Source organism: Myxine glutinosa, chromosome 5 (genome assembly GCF_964187855.1).
Source record: "Myxine glutinosa chromosome 5, kmMyxGlut1.1, whole genome shotgun sequence".
Lineage (NCBI taxonomy): Eukaryota > Metazoa > Chordata > Myxini > Myxiniformes > Myxinidae > Myxine > Myxine glutinosa.
Window position 1 is genome coordinate 171,641,820 of NC_136265.1, and position 19,371 is coordinate 171,661,190.

The 19,371-nt window shown below is 43.2% G+C and overlaps 1 protein-coding gene across 2 annotated transcripts in view; it reads left to right on the plus strand.

Moving 5' to 3' along the window:
• Positions 1 to 2,770: 2,770 nt before the first annotated feature.
• LOC137426737 (transmembrane protein 87A) overlaps positions 2,771 to 19,371 on the plus strand; it is a 55,079-nt gene continuing 38,478 nt past the window's right edge. Inside the window, exons 1-5 of one of the 2 annotated variants that reach the window (XM_078779074.1) lie at positions 2,771 to 2,961; positions 4,246 to 4,306; positions 10,676 to 10,767; positions 15,062 to 15,166; positions 16,579 to 16,626. In XM_078779074.1, the coding sequence (XP_078635200.1) occupies positions 2,851 to 2,961; positions 4,246 to 4,306; positions 10,676 to 10,767; positions 15,062 to 15,166; positions 16,579 to 16,626 (417 nt within the window). In that variant the 5' untranslated portion in view covers positions 2,771 to 2,850. The remainder of the gene's footprint in view (positions 2,962 to 4,245; positions 4,307 to 10,675; positions 10,768 to 15,061; positions 15,167 to 16,578; positions 16,627 to 19,371) is intronic. The other variant, XM_078779075.1, reaches the window with a different exon arrangement.

The window sequence follows — 19,371 nt, forward strand, 5'->3', positions numbered from 1 at the left end:
CAGTCATAGAGTCTACGACAGAACAGGGTGTATACTTTCCAAGAACCATGCGCATAGGGACGTTTGTCTTCTTTGCAGTGGACAACAGTGACTTCAATGAAGACACACCTGATGGGAAGCGGACACTCCATGCTACAGCCTGGGCACTCTACCAACGACGGGAACATGCACCCTCCACAGATGAACATAGAACACTGACACTACATGACCGAAAGGCCAGACACCGCTCACTCAAGGTTCTGACTGCTCCAGACTTTGTTCCTTGCCAAGCACCAAACAAACAATCTGCCACAGGTACCACGTATAGCTTCAAGACACGGTCAAACCCAGATGTCACCAAGCCGTACTCTGCGACGGACACAGTGTGGCTACTTTCACGCACAATCATGCGAACAGCTGAAGCTGAGGACGTACAAGACGACATCATCCCACCAGATGACCAGCTGCAAGCTGCAGAACCCCAGCATGCTGACCCTGTTGGGTCACTCGTCCACGATCCAAAACAACCACCTGGCAGTAGGATCAAGCATCACGATATCCCAACTTGGACAGCCTACAACTCACTGCTCTCCTCTTCGAAGCCTCTGACAGAGGTCAACGCCCTGCCATTGGTAGCAGCACCAGCCCATGAATGGCAAACACTGATAACAGTCTTGAAACAGACACAGCAAATCAACTGCATGGTCATGGGTCCCGATAGGAAGACAGTGATCACCTTAGACATGGCCCTGTATGAGCGAGCCAAACAGCTGGAGATGACCAGAGATGACTGCAAAGGCAAGTGGGTACTGCGACTAGGGGAGATGCACACTGTGATGGCTGCACTGAGGGCTGCTGGGAATGCCATAGAGGACAGTGGTCTTGACGAGGCTTGGTCTGAGGCTGATATCTATGGCCCAACAACGACCAGACACATACTGGAAGCCAAGCACATGAAGAGGGCTTTGGAGGCCCACATCACCACTGTCCAAGCCCTCTTCGACCTCTATGTGGACGAATTCTTCCAAGAGCATCCCCATCTGAGGGGCCCATGTACCCAGTCAGCACAACAGGTTGCCCAGAGCTGTCATCTACACAACCGAGAGGAGATGACAAGCGCGCAGAACAACATGCTAGCTGTCCTCGAGTCAAACGAAGTCCTGGAGGCCATGGCAAAGTTTGATGAGAGGAAAGAAGCCAAGAGTCCACTGTTCAAGTTTGTGCGACGCTACATGCGGATGATAATGCTGATATACACATTCATCCGTGCCACCCGTGATGGACAATTTGAGCTTCACCTGTCTTCACTGGATGAGATGTGCATATACTTCTTTGCACATGACAAACAGAAATATGCCAGGCTGACTCCCCGGTACCTTGCAGAGATGAAGGCCCTGAAGATGACAGATCCAGGGATCTACCAAGAGTTCATGGATGGGAACTTCAGTGTCCATAAGAATGAAATCCCCTTCTGTGCTGTAGGTGTGGACCATGCACTGGAGCACATCAACAGGATCATGAAGGTGACAGGGGGTATTGTGGGCATTACCCAGAATGCCAGTGCCCGCGAAAGGTTCTTTCTGACAGCACCAGAGCTGAGTAGGCTTGCTGAAGAAGCCCGTCAGATGGCTGGCTCACAATCAGCTACACGCAAGGAGCACCACGACCTATCAACCACAGTCTGGGCATAAGTGCATATATATATATGTGTATATATATGTATATGTATGTGTAAAAAAATATATATATGTGTTGGCATAAGTGCGTGAAAATCCAAGATGGCTGCCATAAGAACCCTTTTGATCATATGTAGGTGTATAAATGTGTGTTTATTGGATTAAGTATCCGCAAATATGTACATTTGGACACCAAAATTAACACTCTAGGTCATTTAGAAGCCAAGATAATGACAATTTCGGTTTTCAACAAACGCCATTTTGATAATCCAAAATGGCCGCTATAAAGAACTTGAAAAAAATGGAGACATATTTTTTCTACAACTTCTATCATCCCTAAAGACAACCCAACCAGTGTCCACAAATTAACATTTGAATTCAACGGGAAAACATTGGCCCCCCCACTATTCAGTGATTGTGTGGAATACTGTTTTGTAATCATGTGTCAAAGTTTCAGAAGTTTCAGTCACGTGATAAGGGAGGCGTATAAAAAAAAAACAGGAAAAAGTTAATGAACGGACAGACGGACATCCGACCCGTTTTATGTCATCTTTTCCAGGATCGAGATGAGATGACCCCAAAATCGAACCACGGGTCCTGCAGCTCATCTGGATCAGGAGCAACGGTCAATGACGTCATAATATTTCGCTGCTGATGCATCTCCCCCTGTAGGTTAGGGCAGGAAGTACCTGCCCTAACATAGTGTTTTTGGCCCGATTTCGACCCGTTAATGAGCGCAGATTTTGATGCGGTAAATACACCTTCGATCGTTGGGCATCAGATATTCAGATATGAAGATTGTGGCCAAATTTAATCGAAATCGTGTGTTTGGTTCAAGCGATTAATGATTGAAGTGTTTACAGACTCATTCACTCACTCACTCATTCACTCACTCACTCATTCACTCACTGCTCGATCGCATAAGCTCGCCAGAGTAAAGTCCAAGAGAGGTAAAAATAGGTGACCCGATGTACATTGGATTATTGAGCGATGTATTTTAAAGAGTTGTTTGCTCGACTGGTTTATATATAAACAAATAAAAACTACACACGTGTAGTATAACATGTATCTCTCATACGATGCTTTCATTTTCGACGTGTTAGACGAAGAAACAAAACCGAAAAAGAATACGAAGTTTAAGGAAAAACAAATTCCGGAAGAAGGAACTATTGGGTGTCGTGGCGTTGGTGGTGTCATGTCGCCGGATAGGTGGCGCTGGGCCGCTTACCTAATGGTCTTGTGCTGTGGTCTGCACTGGAGTAGCGCGGCGGCCCAGCCGGGCAGATGGACCGTTGTCTACACAAAGGTACGAGTGTGGCCCGTCAAGCTCGGTCAAACGGCTAACTGTGGGTAACTCGACACAACACCAGCGTGGTACGGTGCTCGGCTAGCGTGCAAGTCGGCCTGAAGCGAAGCGATCCCCCCACGAAAGCTGCAAGGCCTCTCCGTGTAACCAGGACGGTTATAAATACCTTGTTAACTTTGCCTAATGTTTTGTTGCTTCCTCAGCGTTTTTAAATATCCTCAGGCTTTAAACGGGAGGTATTTTGAAATTTCCAGAGCAGGTTACTTTGTTTCTATTTATGACATGTTTCGCCTCCCGAGCTGCTTCCGGGTTCCGACTGCAGGATAAACGGACATGATTGGTCGAGACAATGTAAAATGACGTAATATTTTGTCCAATTCCTGCGAGAAACGGAAGGTTTTTGAAAGCGACAAGAAGGCAATTCGTGTACTACACTACAGTTTCCAAGTATACAATTCAATTGAAATAAAATAAAGTTTTAAAGCTGTAGAAATAAATAATTCTGGATGTTTACCGCCGTTGATGCAGCGCCTTTTACACCACCTCATTTAACACTACATTAGTTATTCGTGCCTGTTGTTTGTGTCCTTTCTGACATCCTTAACCATATCTGCGCTAAGAGGGCCAAAATGGCCCTCTCCAACCAAAGTTTGCGTTGACTTCCAAACCACCGCTGTGTTCAGATTTGTCGTTTTCCGATTCGTGTTCAAAATATAACATTCAATTGAAATTAAGTTGTTCCTCGATCATTAACTGGCATTCCTAAATGGAATGAGTGACAGACAGACAGACAGGCAGTGACAGACAGGCAGACAGAACTGAACCAATTGTTTAACCCTGCTTTTCACTTCATGTGCGTGGGGTAAAAATGCTGTCCTTGTGGAGTCCTCGCATCTTGTCACCGCGCTTGCGAGAGGGTGTTGAGCCACATATCACTTGGCCTATCTAAGCTGTGATTATACGATACATTCCATAACTTTTCAAAACACATGATTTGATTTATTTTGCATTTGGATAAAACAAATTGGCTAACCCCCGATCTAGCAGGGAAAATGGCCTTAAAATGCCTGTTGTTGTTGTTGTTGTTGTTGTTGTTGTTGTTGTTGTTGTTGTTGTTGTTGTATTAAACAAATTAAATGTGAAAGTTCCACAGTCCTGTAAATTCTGTTTGTTTTTTAAAATTGCTTTCTACTCGCTGGCTTGGATTTCTTTCTTTTTGTGCTTTATTGAAACTCGATGTTCGGGTGAACATTGCATCGGTGTCATGATTGCTTGTTTCCACAGACGAAAAATGTGTACACCTTTTACAAGACCATGTTCAACAATACAGATGTGATCATTGGAGGTATGTGATGACTCGATCTGTTGTTCTACTGTCTAAATGTTTAAACTTTCTCTTGTACATTTGGCCTTTGTACACAATATGATTTCACTCTGCTCACCCTTTTTCATCCTGCTTTATCCACATAATACCAACAAATGATCAATTTGTTTGTTCTCTCTACATGGATCTGAGTATAAATTTTAAGCTGAATGTAGTTTCGACTTGTACACTACAGTAATCTATAACACTTTACAGTATTACACAATTGGTGATGTCTGTGTGTAACACACTTCATTCTAAACGGTTCCCGCTGTCGTAGAATAATAAAAACGAAAGCTAATAATTGTTTTTTTTTGGGGTTTTTTTGTATACAAGATCGAGGCTCGTGTAAGCTAGCATCAATCACAAAAAACAACAACAAACGGACACAAAAAACATACAAAAAAGGGAGTGGAAGACAAGATGGGGAGAGAGAGGGAAGCACACAAGTACAACAGCAGTGAACAGGGACAACGGAAGATCTGTGGGAGGGAGGGAGCTTGAGGGGAGGAGGCAGGGGATTTAAAAAAAAAAAAAAAAGTGGATTTGGGGCGAATTAACGGGGGTAGAAGAGATCAAGGTTTCGGATGGGGGAAGATGGATGGTGGTGAACAGCTGTTTTAAAGACCTGGAGGGAGGAGTGGGGTTGAAGAGAGTGAGGGAGTTTGTTCCAGAGGTGGGAGTAAAGAGGAATGAAGGAGTGAAGGTGAGCCGAGAGTCTTGATTTTTGGCAATTTCACCAGAAGAGAGTTACTGGCAGATCTTGTGCGACCTGTAGGAATATTTGGGGGACAGAGCACAGATTGAGCTGGGGGAGCTAGGCCGGAGAGGAGTCGGTAGAAGACAGAAAGACCACCTACCTGCCTGCGGTGAGTGAGTGAGTGAAAGGCCCTCGGAGTTAGCTTCATCGCGGGAGATTCCAATGATTCTGAAAGCTTTGGTTTTAACAGCGTGAAGACGAGCTCGGTGTGAGGCAGGAGCACCGGCCCAGAGGGGAGAACAGTATTCCGTTGACAATACAGTATTCTGGTACAGTACACAGAACAGTATTCTGGACACCGGCCCAGAAGACACATGAAAGCCCGCTTGGAGTTTGCAAAAAAGCACCTACAGGACTCGCAGATTGTGAGAAACAAGATTCTGTGGGCTTTCATATGCCTTTCACTGAGGAGAGGCTTCCGTCTGGCCACTCTGCTATAAAGCCCAGATCTGTGGAGTGTTGCAGTGATGGTTGTCCTTCTGGAAGTTTCTCCCATCTCCACACAGGATCTCTGGAGCTCAGCCAGAGTGACCATCGGGTTCTTGGTCACCTCTCTTACCAAGGCCCTTCTGCCCCGATTGCTCAGTTTGGCCGGGCGGCCAGCTCTAGGAAGAGTCCTGGTTGTTCCAAACTTCTTCCATTTAAGTATTATGGAGGCCACTGTGCTCTTGGGAACCTTCAATGCAGCAGAAATTTTTTTTAGGCTTCCCCAGATCTGTGCCTCGACACAATCCTGTCTCTGAGCCCTGCAGGCAGTTCCTTCTATCTCATGGCTTGGTTTTTGCTCTGAGATGCATTGTCAGCTGTGAGACCTTATATAGACAGGTGTGTGCCTTTCCAAATCATGTCCAATCAATTGAATTTACCACAGGTGGACTCCAATCAAGGTGTAGAAACATCTCAAAGATGATCAAGAGAAATGGGAGGCATCTGAGCTAAATTTCAAGTGTCATGGCAAAGGGTCTGAATACTTATGTCAATGTGATATTTCAGTTTTTTATTTTTAATAAATTTGCAAAACTTTCTAAAATCACGTTTTCTCTTTGTCATTATGGGTTATTGAGTGTCGATTGATGAGGGAAAAAATGAATTTAAACGATTTCAGCACAAGGCTGCAACATAACAAAATGTGAAAAAGGTGAAGGGGTCTGAATACTTTCTGAATGCACTGTATGTATGTCCCCTCAAACGTATACCAATCAGAGCTGAGGATCTGGTCACATGACAGGATGATGTGATTATGTTTGATGTCATTACGGCGGTGTGGCAGCTGACTCTCCACACACCGCCATTTTGATGTATATGCCGTTCATGCTGAACTTATCGTTGAACCTGTCATATATCACAATCGCCATGCTCTACCTCTACGTTTTTCATTCAGTGTGAAACACAAACAAACCGATTGTTAAAATGATCATCAAGTATCGTAAGCATCTGTGTTGCATCTCTTCCAACAATACGGTACGTTTTGGCCTTCGGCGTTATGACTCATCTTCGGACCGCTTCGGACAAATTAAGCCCAGCTTTCTTAATACAGTATTGTATTGTTTCAGTAGTATCGTTTTCGTAATAATAATAATAATAATAATAATAATATGGTAAATATAACCATAATACTTTCATCCCAATGTCGTGAATGGAAGGTTAATGGATTGAAGTGGTTTATGTTTCATGAATCGATGATGAGCGGTGTTCGGCACTAATATTAATAACCGAGGAAGTAAGGAATTCGCCTCGGTTTTTTTATAGTAATATCGTTTTCGAAATAATGATACAACAACAACACAACATGCATTTTAAAGCCATTTTCCCTGCAAGAGCGGGGGTTAGCCTTGCGGTCCCCATGACAATGTTCTCCATTTTGCCCTATTTTCTGCATCTCCCCTTGTTAACCCCCTTGCCCGCATTTCTTCTTCGACCATCTTTAGCTAAGTCTTTCTCGGTCTTCCCCGTCCTCTACTTCCTTCTACATTCATTTCCATCACTCTTTTCAACCAGTCACTTTCATCCTTCCTGAACACATGACCAAACCATCTCAACCTGTTCCTCTTCACAGCATCCATCACAGGCTCTATTCCCATCATCTTTCGCAATTCATCATTTGTCTTACTCTCTCTCAACGATACTCCACACATCCACCGAACCATTCGCATTTCCACCCTGTCCAGCCTTCGTTGCTGCTCAACGTTCATTACCCATGTCTCACTCCCATAAATCATAACACTTCTCACACATGCAGCATACACCTTTCCTTTCAGCTTCAATGACACTCCCCTCCACGTCAGCACGCCACTCAGTTCCCGAAACTTCTTCCATGCACATCTCACTCGAGCAACCGTTGCCGAGTCTGATCCACCTTTTCCATTCAGCATGTCTCAACAACAACAACAACATGCATTTTAACATTCTCCAAGGTAACAAAATGTTTTCACACCTTCCAGCTTCACGCCATCTCCAAGATCCAACTCAACATTTTCTCCATCTGCAGCTCCCTCTGTGCACACCTTACACTTGAATGTAGCTGCCACACTGGTTAATGACCCTCTCAAACCACTACATTTTTGATGAACCCACTCAGCGCACATTGTACATTGAATGGAATTCACTCCGACACCCTTCCTGCACACAGCACACGGCCACTTCCCAGTTCTTTCCACCTCACCACATGCTTTACCACTTGCCGTCACCTTCGTTTTTCTGATATTCACCTTCAGACCTTTTGTCTCCATACATTCCTTCCACTTGTTCATCTTCTCCTTCAGTCCATCCATACTTTCTGCAATCAACACCAGATCATCTGCATACAACAACTCCCACGGTAAACCCTCCTTTACGTTCTGAGCCAGCACCACCATCACAGCTACAAATAGTGGTGGACTTAGTACCGACCCCTGATGCACTCCCACCTTCACCTCAAACTCATTACTGTTCCCGTCCTTCGTCCTTACAGCTGTGCGCGCTCTTTTGTACATTGCCATCACTACTCTGATCAACCATTCCTCCACTCCTAACTTCCTCAATGCCCATGTCACTACTTCATGTGGAACCCTATCGAATGCTTTCTCCAGATCAACAAACCCAAGAAACAACTTCTTCCTCTTCTCCATATACTTCTCCTGCAACTGCCTCACAATAAAAAGCGCGTCTGTCGTTCCTCTTCCTGGCATAAATCCAAACTGCATTTCGTCAATCTTCACTTTCTTCCTTATCCTCCTCTCCAACACCCTTTCCAATACCTTCATTCCATGCTCCAATAACTTGATCGCTTGATACGAGCCACAGTCCAGAGCGTCACCTTACCCCTTGTATAGAGCGACGAGGGTACTCAGTTCCCAATCCACTGGAATGCGGCCTTCTTTCACCACCAGATTGCAGATCTCTGTCATTCTCTTCACACCCCAATTTCCCACTGCCTTCAACATATCTCCCACAACTCCCGTCGGCCCTCCCGCTTTTCTACTCTTCATTGCTTTTATCGCTTCCTCAACTTCCTTCTCGGTTATCTTCTCTGCCGGTCCTAAAACTGGGTTACTCTCTATGTTGCCATCCCATTCATCTCTGCATTCAACAGTATTTCCATATATCTCTTCCATCTGCAGCTCCCTCTGTGCACACCTTACACTTGAATGTAGCTGCCACACTGGTTAATGACCCTTTGAGTCATCCTTTAATTGAGTCGTCCTTTAATTCCATCTAGGTCGACAACGATTTGTCCCACCTCATCCTTCAAGCAACTCACCCCCATCACATCACACCTCTTTCGCTATCTGCTTTGCAATCCTGAATACCGCTCTCTGACCCTCTTCCGAATCCAAGCGTTCTCAGAACATTTTCCTACATGCCTCCTGCGCCTTTGCTACCTCTTTCTTTGCAGCCTTCTTGGCTGCCTTATAACTTTCATGCTCTGCTTTTTCTGCTCCCGTACCATTCGCCTTCTGCTACTCCTTGAACTTCTTCCTCTTCTCGTCAATCTTCTTTCCAACTTCATCATCCCACCACCATGTTTCCGAGTGCCTCGATGGTCCTTTTGTCCATCCACATACCTCACCAACGGCTCCCAACAGACCATCTTTCATTGACATCCAAACACTTTCAAGCTCAACCACATCATCCTCCACCATACTCAGCCTCTTTTTTTATGCCTCCCTCACTGTCACCTCTTTCAACCTCCACACCTTCATTCTCGGTTGGTACTTCACCCGCCGAGCTCTCCTCGCACCTTTCACCCTTATGTCGCAGACAACCAAGTGGTGCTGTGAAATAGCCTCCTCCGCCGGGATCACCTTTGTGTCCCGGAGGTGGCTCCTATCTCGCCTACGCACCAGCAGGTAGTCAACGGTTGTCGTTGACCCACCTGACGTGTACGTAACAAGCTTATTATCCTCTTTCTGGAACTGAGTATTACAAATCAACAAATCAGCTCCATCAGCAAACTCCAAAATCCTTTCACCTTCTCCATTTCTCACACCATATCCGTAACCCCCATGAACTCCCTCAAAACCGTCCATACTCCTTCCCACATGTCCATTTAGGTCTCCTCCTGCCACAACAACTTCCTCATCTTTCACGTTTTCCATCAGCTTCTCTATAGCACACCAGAACATGTCCTTCTCTTCATCGCTCCGACCAACCTGCGGAGCATATCCCGAGATGATGTTAATAATAATATTTCGAAATAATGATAACGTAACGTTAATATATCGTAAATATAATCATAACACTAATCCCTTCGTCGTGACTGCAAACGTACTGGAAGTTAAATTATATCATCTACATATTAAAGTCGCGGCAGTTTTGTGTCCGTTACGTCATTATGTCTATGATGTCATTACGACAGCAAACTTCACCGACCGACATTTTAATTTAAAAGTCCACCAGCTCACTGCAGCAGTGGCAGGAAGGGTCATTCATCTTTGGGGTATCTAAGATTACAGTCTCTATGGTCGGGTCTCAAGAAAATTGGATGTGTGTTAATTTACCAAGTTTCTTGTGGAGAGATCGCCAAGTGGTTTCAGCATTTGAGCAAGCACTCAATTCAAAACCGTTAAGGAACGGCTGGCTTGGCAAGTGCTAGCTAGCTGCTTGGTAAATGAGCACACTTCCAACCCTTTTGGGGTATATAGATTACAGTAGATCTTCGATTAGTTCTACAAGTAAAACTTACCTCACGGATGCAAATTTCTTTGTTTAATGTTGTAAGCAGCATTAGCGACTGTTTGAAAAGCTAACCATACATGTGTGTGGTTTATAATATTTTACAAGCCTGGCTAAACCGCTGTTAGACTTTCAGTCTTGTTTTAATATGGATATATCAAACTTCACCCAAATTTTTGCTATCCACTATCCACTTTGATTTGCCAATATGTTTGGTTGGACTCGAGCATCACATTCTCCCTCTCCCTCTCATGTACATCTCTCTGCTAAGAAGTCAGTAGGGCTTGTCTCCATTTGTTTTTTCATAATTTTGATCTTGTTTCTCACTCATTGCTGTTCAATTTTGCGGCGTCACCCCTCTCATGCACTAAAATGGGAAGATACCAAGAGGTGATCTGTGTTGAGGATTCCAGTATTTTTGTGCCTGTGTCTTCCAGTTCCCGAGCGGCACTGCATACAGAATGCAACTTTCATGGTGAGATGGGTACTTATCTATACTCACTGCTACAACAACATCAATAACATAGAGGTGAGGCTTGCCTTTGTGTTTAATTTAATTTTGACACCATTATGGAAGCTTTTGTGATCAGTTTATTCACATGATGAATGAAGTAAATAAATAAATAAATAAATGAAAAATCACTCATAGAGCGACACTTGGCAAAAGCTAACAAAGTAGAATGGCACTCAGTAGAGCATCCTTTTCAACTCAAAAATAATTGGTGGTTGAATTTAGTAACCTGATATGCAAATTGTCTTCAAACTTTAAGTTAATCAGATGAAAATTGACAATTTTATAAATTTGGCCGAAATTAATCTAAAAAATAGTTGGTGGTTGATTTCAGTAAACTGACATGAAAAACCTATTCAAATTTCAAGTAGATTGGATGAAAATTGAGGATTTTAGAAATTTGAAAGAAGTGGTTGACCTTTGGCCTATGTTGACCTTTTGACCTAAAAATATAAGTAGGATTCTTTCGGACCACCAACTCTACCATTTGGTGAAGTTTCGTGAAGATCAGTTTAAAATTGTGACCTGTAGGCAAGTATAAGTGAGCGGATACACACACACACACACACACACACACACACACACACACACACACACACACACACACACACACACAACACAAGCGATCAACATCCTTTCAAAAAAGAAAAAAAAAATTGCCAAATAACATACACACACAAACCGGAGTCATCAATATACTTGTCAAAAATTTATTTCTGCCAAGTAATAAATCCACCATATTACTGAAATATTCTCTCCCGCAGGTGTTGTAGGGTAGGTACACTGGTACATTGCAATCGGAAAATTATTCTACTCAATGCATTGTTACGTTTGTGGGGGTAGATGATGAAATACCCATAGTACAGATAGGATTGTACAGTAATAGCATGGACCGTGGATGAGTAGGAGACATCTCGATGTATGAAGTAGCGAAACCAAAGCTTAAGTTGGTTATATGTCTTCACACTTGGGGGGTGGGAGGGAGGGGGTGAACCTGTGTTAAGTAGATAGGGGTTACGATTAGTCCTCCAGTGTGTGATTTTCCCCCCTGTGGCTTTTTCCCTGTGGTTTACAATTACAACAATGCCGGCAATGCAAAACGTCCATTAACCAACCATAACCGGCATAACTGCCACAAAACCCCGAACATTCTTGATCACCAACTAAACCCCGCCTCCAGGGGACCGTAACCGGCAGGCCACACCCCGAGCTTCGTCATTGGTCATGGAGACACGGGGTGATTCGTTGGGGCTCGGGATTGGCCAGAGTGACGTCATCGAGAAGGTTCAAGAGGAAGGAAGAAGAAGAATCTGACTCTCTCCCTCTCGGCTGGTTCTTGTGTGAGCAGGACAGGCACGATATTGCTCTTGTGTTGTGTGAACTTTTGGCGCTTTGGAGGAGGAGATTGTTGCGAAAGTTTGCGGGGTTCTTAGCGCATTGGATGGAGAAAGAGCAAAAAGAGGGCCGTCTTCACAGCTTGCTCGACAGCTCTGTGCGCGTCGCTGTCGTCGGCTGGGCGCTCAGGCATGGGAATCGTTAGACTTGGCCACCACTGCCGACTGCACCAAACGATCTCGTTAGGACGCCAAAGCTGAGTGCCGGCCAGCTAAAGAGATTTGCTTTTATTTTATTTGTTCCCTTTGTGTATGTATTTGAGTCTGCATGGAGGATCCTCACCGTTCATTTTTTTATTCATTGCTTTACTTTCATTAAATCATTATTGTGGCATTTTTTTATTGGTTGTGCCGTGTTTCTTTGTTCGTGGGTTTCGGGAATCAACCCGTGTGCTTCGTTCAGGTAAGCACCTTGCCGCCTTCCATTCCGCACGCGCCATAAAAAATAACCGCCAATAATTTGGCTGTTGCACCGTCCAAGGCTGGTGCATTGAGTGTGGTTGTGCAATGAAACCTCAAACTGTAAATTGTTTTAAAAAGTCTAGTTTTGGATTTGTGCATTCGGCACCCATTTTCAATGTGATTGTTGTGCTCTTTTATTGTGTGTTACTTCCATAAGGCTTAATTTGATGTATTATTGTTGAAAGACAAGGTGCCTACCTAAATCTGACTTATTTGTGATCCAATTCCTTTTCGTGAGTGTGTTTGTGCATGTACGTGAATATTTGACACCTCACCCTTTTACATAATAAATATGAAGGAATGGCACACACACACACTCACACACACTCACACACACTCACACACACACACACACTCACACACACTCACAGTCACACACACGCACACACACACACACACACACACACACCACACACGCTTCTTCCTTACTTACTTACTCGTAATGGCTACCTTTCGTATTCCCCTGCTGCCTTTATTATTTTGCTGCACCCCTCACAATATGGTTGCCTGCTCCTTTGGACCGATAAGAATCTTTACATTTTGCATGGGACCACTAGTTGGGCAAGCAACGTACATAAACATTGAAATACATTCTTCATGGTAGCTGGCAGGAAATATTGATTGTGAGCAAGGAAAATGCTTGTCACCAAACATGAAATCAACCCCCCCCCCCCCCGCTCCCCGCCTGTGATGCACCAAATTGACAGTTTATTGCTTGACCAAGATTCAAACCCATGTTAGATTGCTCAGGTGAGTGTGCATACCTTTCGGCCATCTTGGAATGACTCGATATCAAATTGCCAAAATTTTCCACCAGGAATGACTCGATATCAAATTGGCCAAAATATTCCACAAGGAATGACTCAATATCAAATTGGCAAAAAGTTCCACCAGGAATGACTTTTTTCAGATTGGCAAAATGTTCCCCCAGGAATGACCATATCAAATTGGCAAAAAAAAATTCCACCAGGAATCACTCTTTCAAATTGGCAAAAAGTTCCACCAGGAATGACACTTTTTCAAATTGGCAAAAAGTTCCACCAGAAATAACCTTTTTCAAATTGGCAAAAAGTTCCACCAGGAATGACTTTTTTTCAAATTGGCAAAAAGTTCCACCTGGAATGACTCTTTTTCAAATTGGCAAAAAGTTCCACCTGGAATGACTTTTTTTCAAATTGGCAAAAAGTTCCACCTGGAATGACTTTTTTTCAAATTGGAAAAAAGTACCACCTGGAATGACTTTTTCAAATTGGCAAAAAGTTCCACCAGAAATTACTCATGTCAAATTGGCAAAAAGTTCCACCAGAAATTAGTCGATGTCAAATTGGCAAAAAGTTACAGCAGGAATGACTCGATGTGAAATTGGCAAAAGGTTCCACCAGGAATGACTTTTTCAAATTGGAAAAAAAGTTCCACCAGAAATGACTCGATGTCAAATTGGCAAAAAGTTCCGCCAGGAATGACAACTCAACAGTTTCAAAAATCTTCTATTTTGACTCGTATGACCCTAGATCCCCTCCTGGGGCATGAACAAGGGGTCAAATCCAAAAAATCGTTACATATTTAATGTGTCCGCCATATCGATTGCATATGCAAAGTTTCATTAAAAACGTTTTAAGATGTATCCGTAATTGCATTTTTGGATATCTGACCTTTAAACCCCCACCCCAGGAGATGGGGTCCCAATTATGCTGCTCTCACACTCTTGATATGTAATGATAAGTGATTCTTCCCAATTGAGAGATAGGGCCAAAAACGATATGCGTTTAGCATGATTTTTCTAAAAGTTCGGATCATTGGATCTTTTTTATGGCGATTAGATCAAGAAGCAGCCGATCCATCAAGATGGGTAAGCCGGTTCGTCTCAACAACTCGACAAATATACAAACGCATCAATACCAATATAAGCCAATCTACTTCTTCCCACAAAAATTTTCCCTCCATGCAACATTGCAACATGGTCCTGAGCATCCACTCTGCACAGGCCAATAAGTTCCAATCCTTTGATACAACAGAGTCCCAGGTCGGCCTCTGTCTCTCTTTCCAGAAGGTGTGTACACTTTTTAACCCAAGAGTTGTCATCCTTCCTTTCAACATGGTCAATTTGTCGGTTCCTGATATATTTATCAAACGGCAAAAATAAGTTGTGGACGAGTTGTGACATAACTTGGTGGATGAGTGGGTAGGTGAAAACAAGCCGATTCGATTTTGGTTCAGGACCGGATGCAGATCCAGCCTGTCAGTGGGATACAAAATGTAAACTGTTCAGCCTGCAGAGGTATGTTCTCTACCCAGCTCCATTCTAGTAGGGGTAATATGTTTACTTTCACAAACCTCTTGGTGTTAAACCGAATCCTTAATGAGTGATTGAAATGAATGGAGCAATTATTTCGTACTCTTGTCCTGGATGGTAAAATGCACATAATAAGGTATGTCTTGCTGTTTTGTGTCCACAGGAAATCAATGGAGGGATGTATGACAGCAGCATGTTGAAAAGGATTCCCCAAACCTATCCTGTCGAGGACAGTTTTCTTGCAACCTGTGACAATTTGAGCTTCCGGGTGAGTGCTTATGAGTCAAAAAGTGAGACTTGTTTTTATTTATTCTTTCCGTTGTCATCAGGAAGGAAGGGCATCCGCTATTGATGGAAAATGTGTGTCGATGGCTGGAAACTCCATGAAAAAGGAAATGACCAATGCACTAAGTTTTGCTGGTGCAGGACCGTTCCTTCATGAACGTGGGAATATTTATTTTCACTCTCCCTTGTAGTTCTAATCATGTGTGGTCATGACAAATGCTGAAAGAATGATTTTCATGGGAAGTGTGAGATCTGTATGGTACTTTGTTGCTGTTCTCGTTATTTGGTGTATAATAATTCTTCCTTTCGGAAACTCAACGTGGACAAATTTTGGCTGTCCTACTTAACTACTGCCCACTGTGTGTTTGCCAAAAAGTGGCTCATATTAATTTATTTATTTATTAATCTCCTACCGATTTCACCAGAGGGGACTATAGGTTTGCTGTCTGTCCATCTGTCTGTCCCACCTGTGGTTTTCCAGACTTTTTTTTTCCACAAACCCTTTAAAGTATTCAACTGAAACTTAGAACATGGCTTTATTATTAGTACATTATGATAACTTGCAGAAAAAGTTTCAGTTTCAGGGCAATTCATCAATTTTCCACTGAGTTATGCCCTTTTTAGACTTATAAAATATCACTTATTATACATGGGCTTAGGCTGGTGTTGGCTTAGCGGCTAGGGTGCCAGCTTAGGATCCTAGGATCCTGGGTTCGAATCCCGGTCGATCGCTGAATTAACGCCAGGGGGGTTGACTCAGCCTGTCATCCTTCCGAGGTCGGCTAATTGAATACCAGTTCACTGGTAATTCCCTGTTTGTCGTAAAAGGCGACAAACAGGGTTGGTGGCAGGAAGGGCATCCGGCCGTAAAACATTGCTTCAAAAAGGGGACCAACAACAACAAACAACAACAACCACGGTGCCCGAAAAAGGCCAACCCCCGCTTTGCGGGGGGAAATGGCCTCTAAAGGTGGTTTTTTATTTATTTATGCATGGGCCAGTTTTTCAGGCTTTTCCTCCTTCAGGTGATGCATGAATGATGCCGTGTTAATATTATTATTATTAATCTTATTATTTTGCCATTATCATTATTGCCATTGTTTATTATTTATTATGTTTTTGGAAGTGGCATTGGAAAGGACTCCACGATTAGCTATCTTAACACCGTTTGTCGAAGGAGGAAAACACCCTTGGGTCGGGTGGGGGGGTATTATGTATTATGAATATTAATGTAGTTTAAAAAAAATCTATATAATAATACGCTAAGGAGTCGAGGGTGGTCCATCCTTATGGAGCTTACAGACTCCCCCCCCCCCTCCCAGACGGGCCCCATACCCTGCTGTGACGCTCCCGTTGGACCCTGACATTTTTTTTTTTCCTTTTGTGTTTTGCCAGTACGTGGAGGCTCACCCTGTTGTAAATGCCACTGACCCTTCAAAAAAGGTTTGTTGCCATCACTGGAATTGCATTACAATTAAGAAATGGAATCACAATCTTGGTTAGTTTGCCTTTTTAGGCTGAAATTATAACATTGTTTATTTATATATATATATATATATATATATATATATATATATATATATATATATATATATATATATATATATATATATATTGTTGCGGATATGAGGATTGTATTTTTTTATTGTGTTGTATTGTAGTAAATTGTTGTGAATTATTGCTTAAGTCTGGACCCTCCTGCCTCCAGTGTTGTATAAAGGTCAAAGGGCGTTCCCGTAGTTAATTCCATAAAGCATACACGTTAGCCAATCATAGATTTCCCCCTGGTTGATAGTTATATCTTTATTATGTGTATTAGGGTAAGGCCTTGTCTCCCATTAAGATGACACTCCATTGCACCAAGTGAAATAGAGTAGATTCCTTTCATCCCCCATTCCCACTCCCAAAACTTTCATTGCCAAGCCTCGATTGCCAATTACGTCCCCTCCAAAACCACCATTGAACATGTGCTCGGGTCGGGGAAGAAAGGCGTGCCCACCCGTCGTCATCAAGGGCGGAGCCAGAGGGTCGCGCGACCAACCAGGGCCGAGGTGAGCACACCGATGGGCGTGTCCTGAAGGCCGGCGGCTTGATCGCCAGAGGCGCTATAAAAGCGCGCGCGCAAGGACGTTGTAGAGTGGAGTAGTTGCTGAGTTGTGTAAAAAGATCGTCCAGGAGAACCAACTGCGAGAGTGCATCGAGATCACCCAAGGAAGCTTTGTACACAGCAACGGCTGATCAAGTGGGCCGATGGTTGTTCCGGAGCTGGTGCTTTTCCGAGCAGAGTCCGAGGCTGGCATGTGAGCAAAAGAACATAGAGAACATTAAGGAGATCATCATCCAGGGGAGCACAAAGCCTGTTGTAGTCCTGGCAAAGCACGCGACGTCCACAGCAGCAGCAGCAGCAGCGGCGGCCACAGCAGCAACAACACTCAACAGCCGCTTGGGGCCTGGACAGCGGTTTTGAGCAGGGCCGCGAAGGAACGGCGGCTGCTAAACGCGCCGATCGTGCTGCAGGACTCCTAGGACCTTCCTTTCCCTCCAGCCATCCACCTCCTGCCTTTCCATCCTTTTGGTGTACGTGAGTTTGTTCTGTTTGTTTTGTCCCTGGGTAGTTAATTAAGCTCATATAAGCTAGCGTTGCACTGTGTCTCTAAAATCTTCTGTATATTATTTTCTTATCTTTCCTTCTCCTCGGTTTTTTTTTGAGCCTGTAAATAGCAAATAAATTATATTCGTATTTCCAACCTTTTTGTCTGCTTCTTCTTCACATCCGTGTCGCCTTAGTCTTTTCCCTATTGAATATCTGTGGCGCGATCCGGCCAACGTTCGGGAATCGGGTTAGTTGGGGTAACTGTTAGGCCGCGGTGCCATCCGCTCGGCAAACCAACATCCTTATCGCGGGCCATAACAATATATATATTCCATATATACTCGAGTTTAAGTCGAGTTTTTGAGATGATTTTCATGGCCTAAATTTTGGGGGTCGTCTTATATACGAGTAATGTTTTGTCATAAGTGATTCTGCAGGTCATAAACAAGGAAAAAAATCGTAAGAAACAGTCTGGGTTGGTCAAAAATGACAAATGAGACCAGGAATTATCTAAATTGAATTTATAACATTTATTTACAACTTTGTTGCAACTTCATTTTCTCAGTCTCACATGATAACATAAATGATAAATTATACAACAGGATAATTAATGATTGAGATAAACACAAAATGAAATGACAGCACAAAATGAAAATGTGGTACAGTACAGTGTAAACTGTAAAAGATATGTCAAGTAACTGTATCCTTTGTAACTGTATCTTGTATCCTAATCTGTATCCTAATCCTAAAGGCGTAAAACCCTTACCCTCTGGGGCGTAAAAGCATAAAGATGTTTGTTAGTGTTACTTTAATGAGTGGGCAACTTTAATTATACTATAATACAACAGTATTAATTTATTATTAAAACTATTATAATTACGATTCGTAATAATAAATTGATACTGTTAAATATGGTTAAATACATTCGGATTCATTTTCAAGAAGGAAGTGAGTCTTGATCGGCGACAGACTCGTACCGGTAAAATAACTCGGACACCACTTCCTCGTTTGTGATTCCTAGAAATACCTAGTCCTGCGCACAATAGCGATGTTTCTAGTCTTACTTGTTTGTTGGCTCGTGTGCAAAGCATGCACCTGCGAAAATATGTCAGGTAAAAAACCGGGGCCATCTTATAATTTTAAGCAATACGCCTAATATATAAGTTTCATACATACACATATACATAAATATATATACATTATACATATTGTTACGGATCTCTACGTCGGCCTTTTTCCCCTTAAGAAGGGGGGATTAATCCCCTTGTTTATGACTGACCGACGTGAGTCCTGAAGTTGCTCAGCTCCCTCTGGAGAGGCAGGTGAGCAACCCCGTTCGCGACCGCGGACAAGATGTTAATTGCCGAGCGGATTAGCAGCCGCGGCACGAACCATTAGCAAGTAACTGACCCGATTCTTAACGTTGGCCAAATCGTGCCACAGGTATCCAATGGGGAAATCACGAAAACGAAACGGATGTAAAGGAAAGAAAGGCAAGGTAGGAAGAACAAATATAATTTATTACTAACTATTATGTACACAATCAAAGGAACCAAGGAGAAGGAAAGATACGAAAATAAAGACAGAAGGATGGA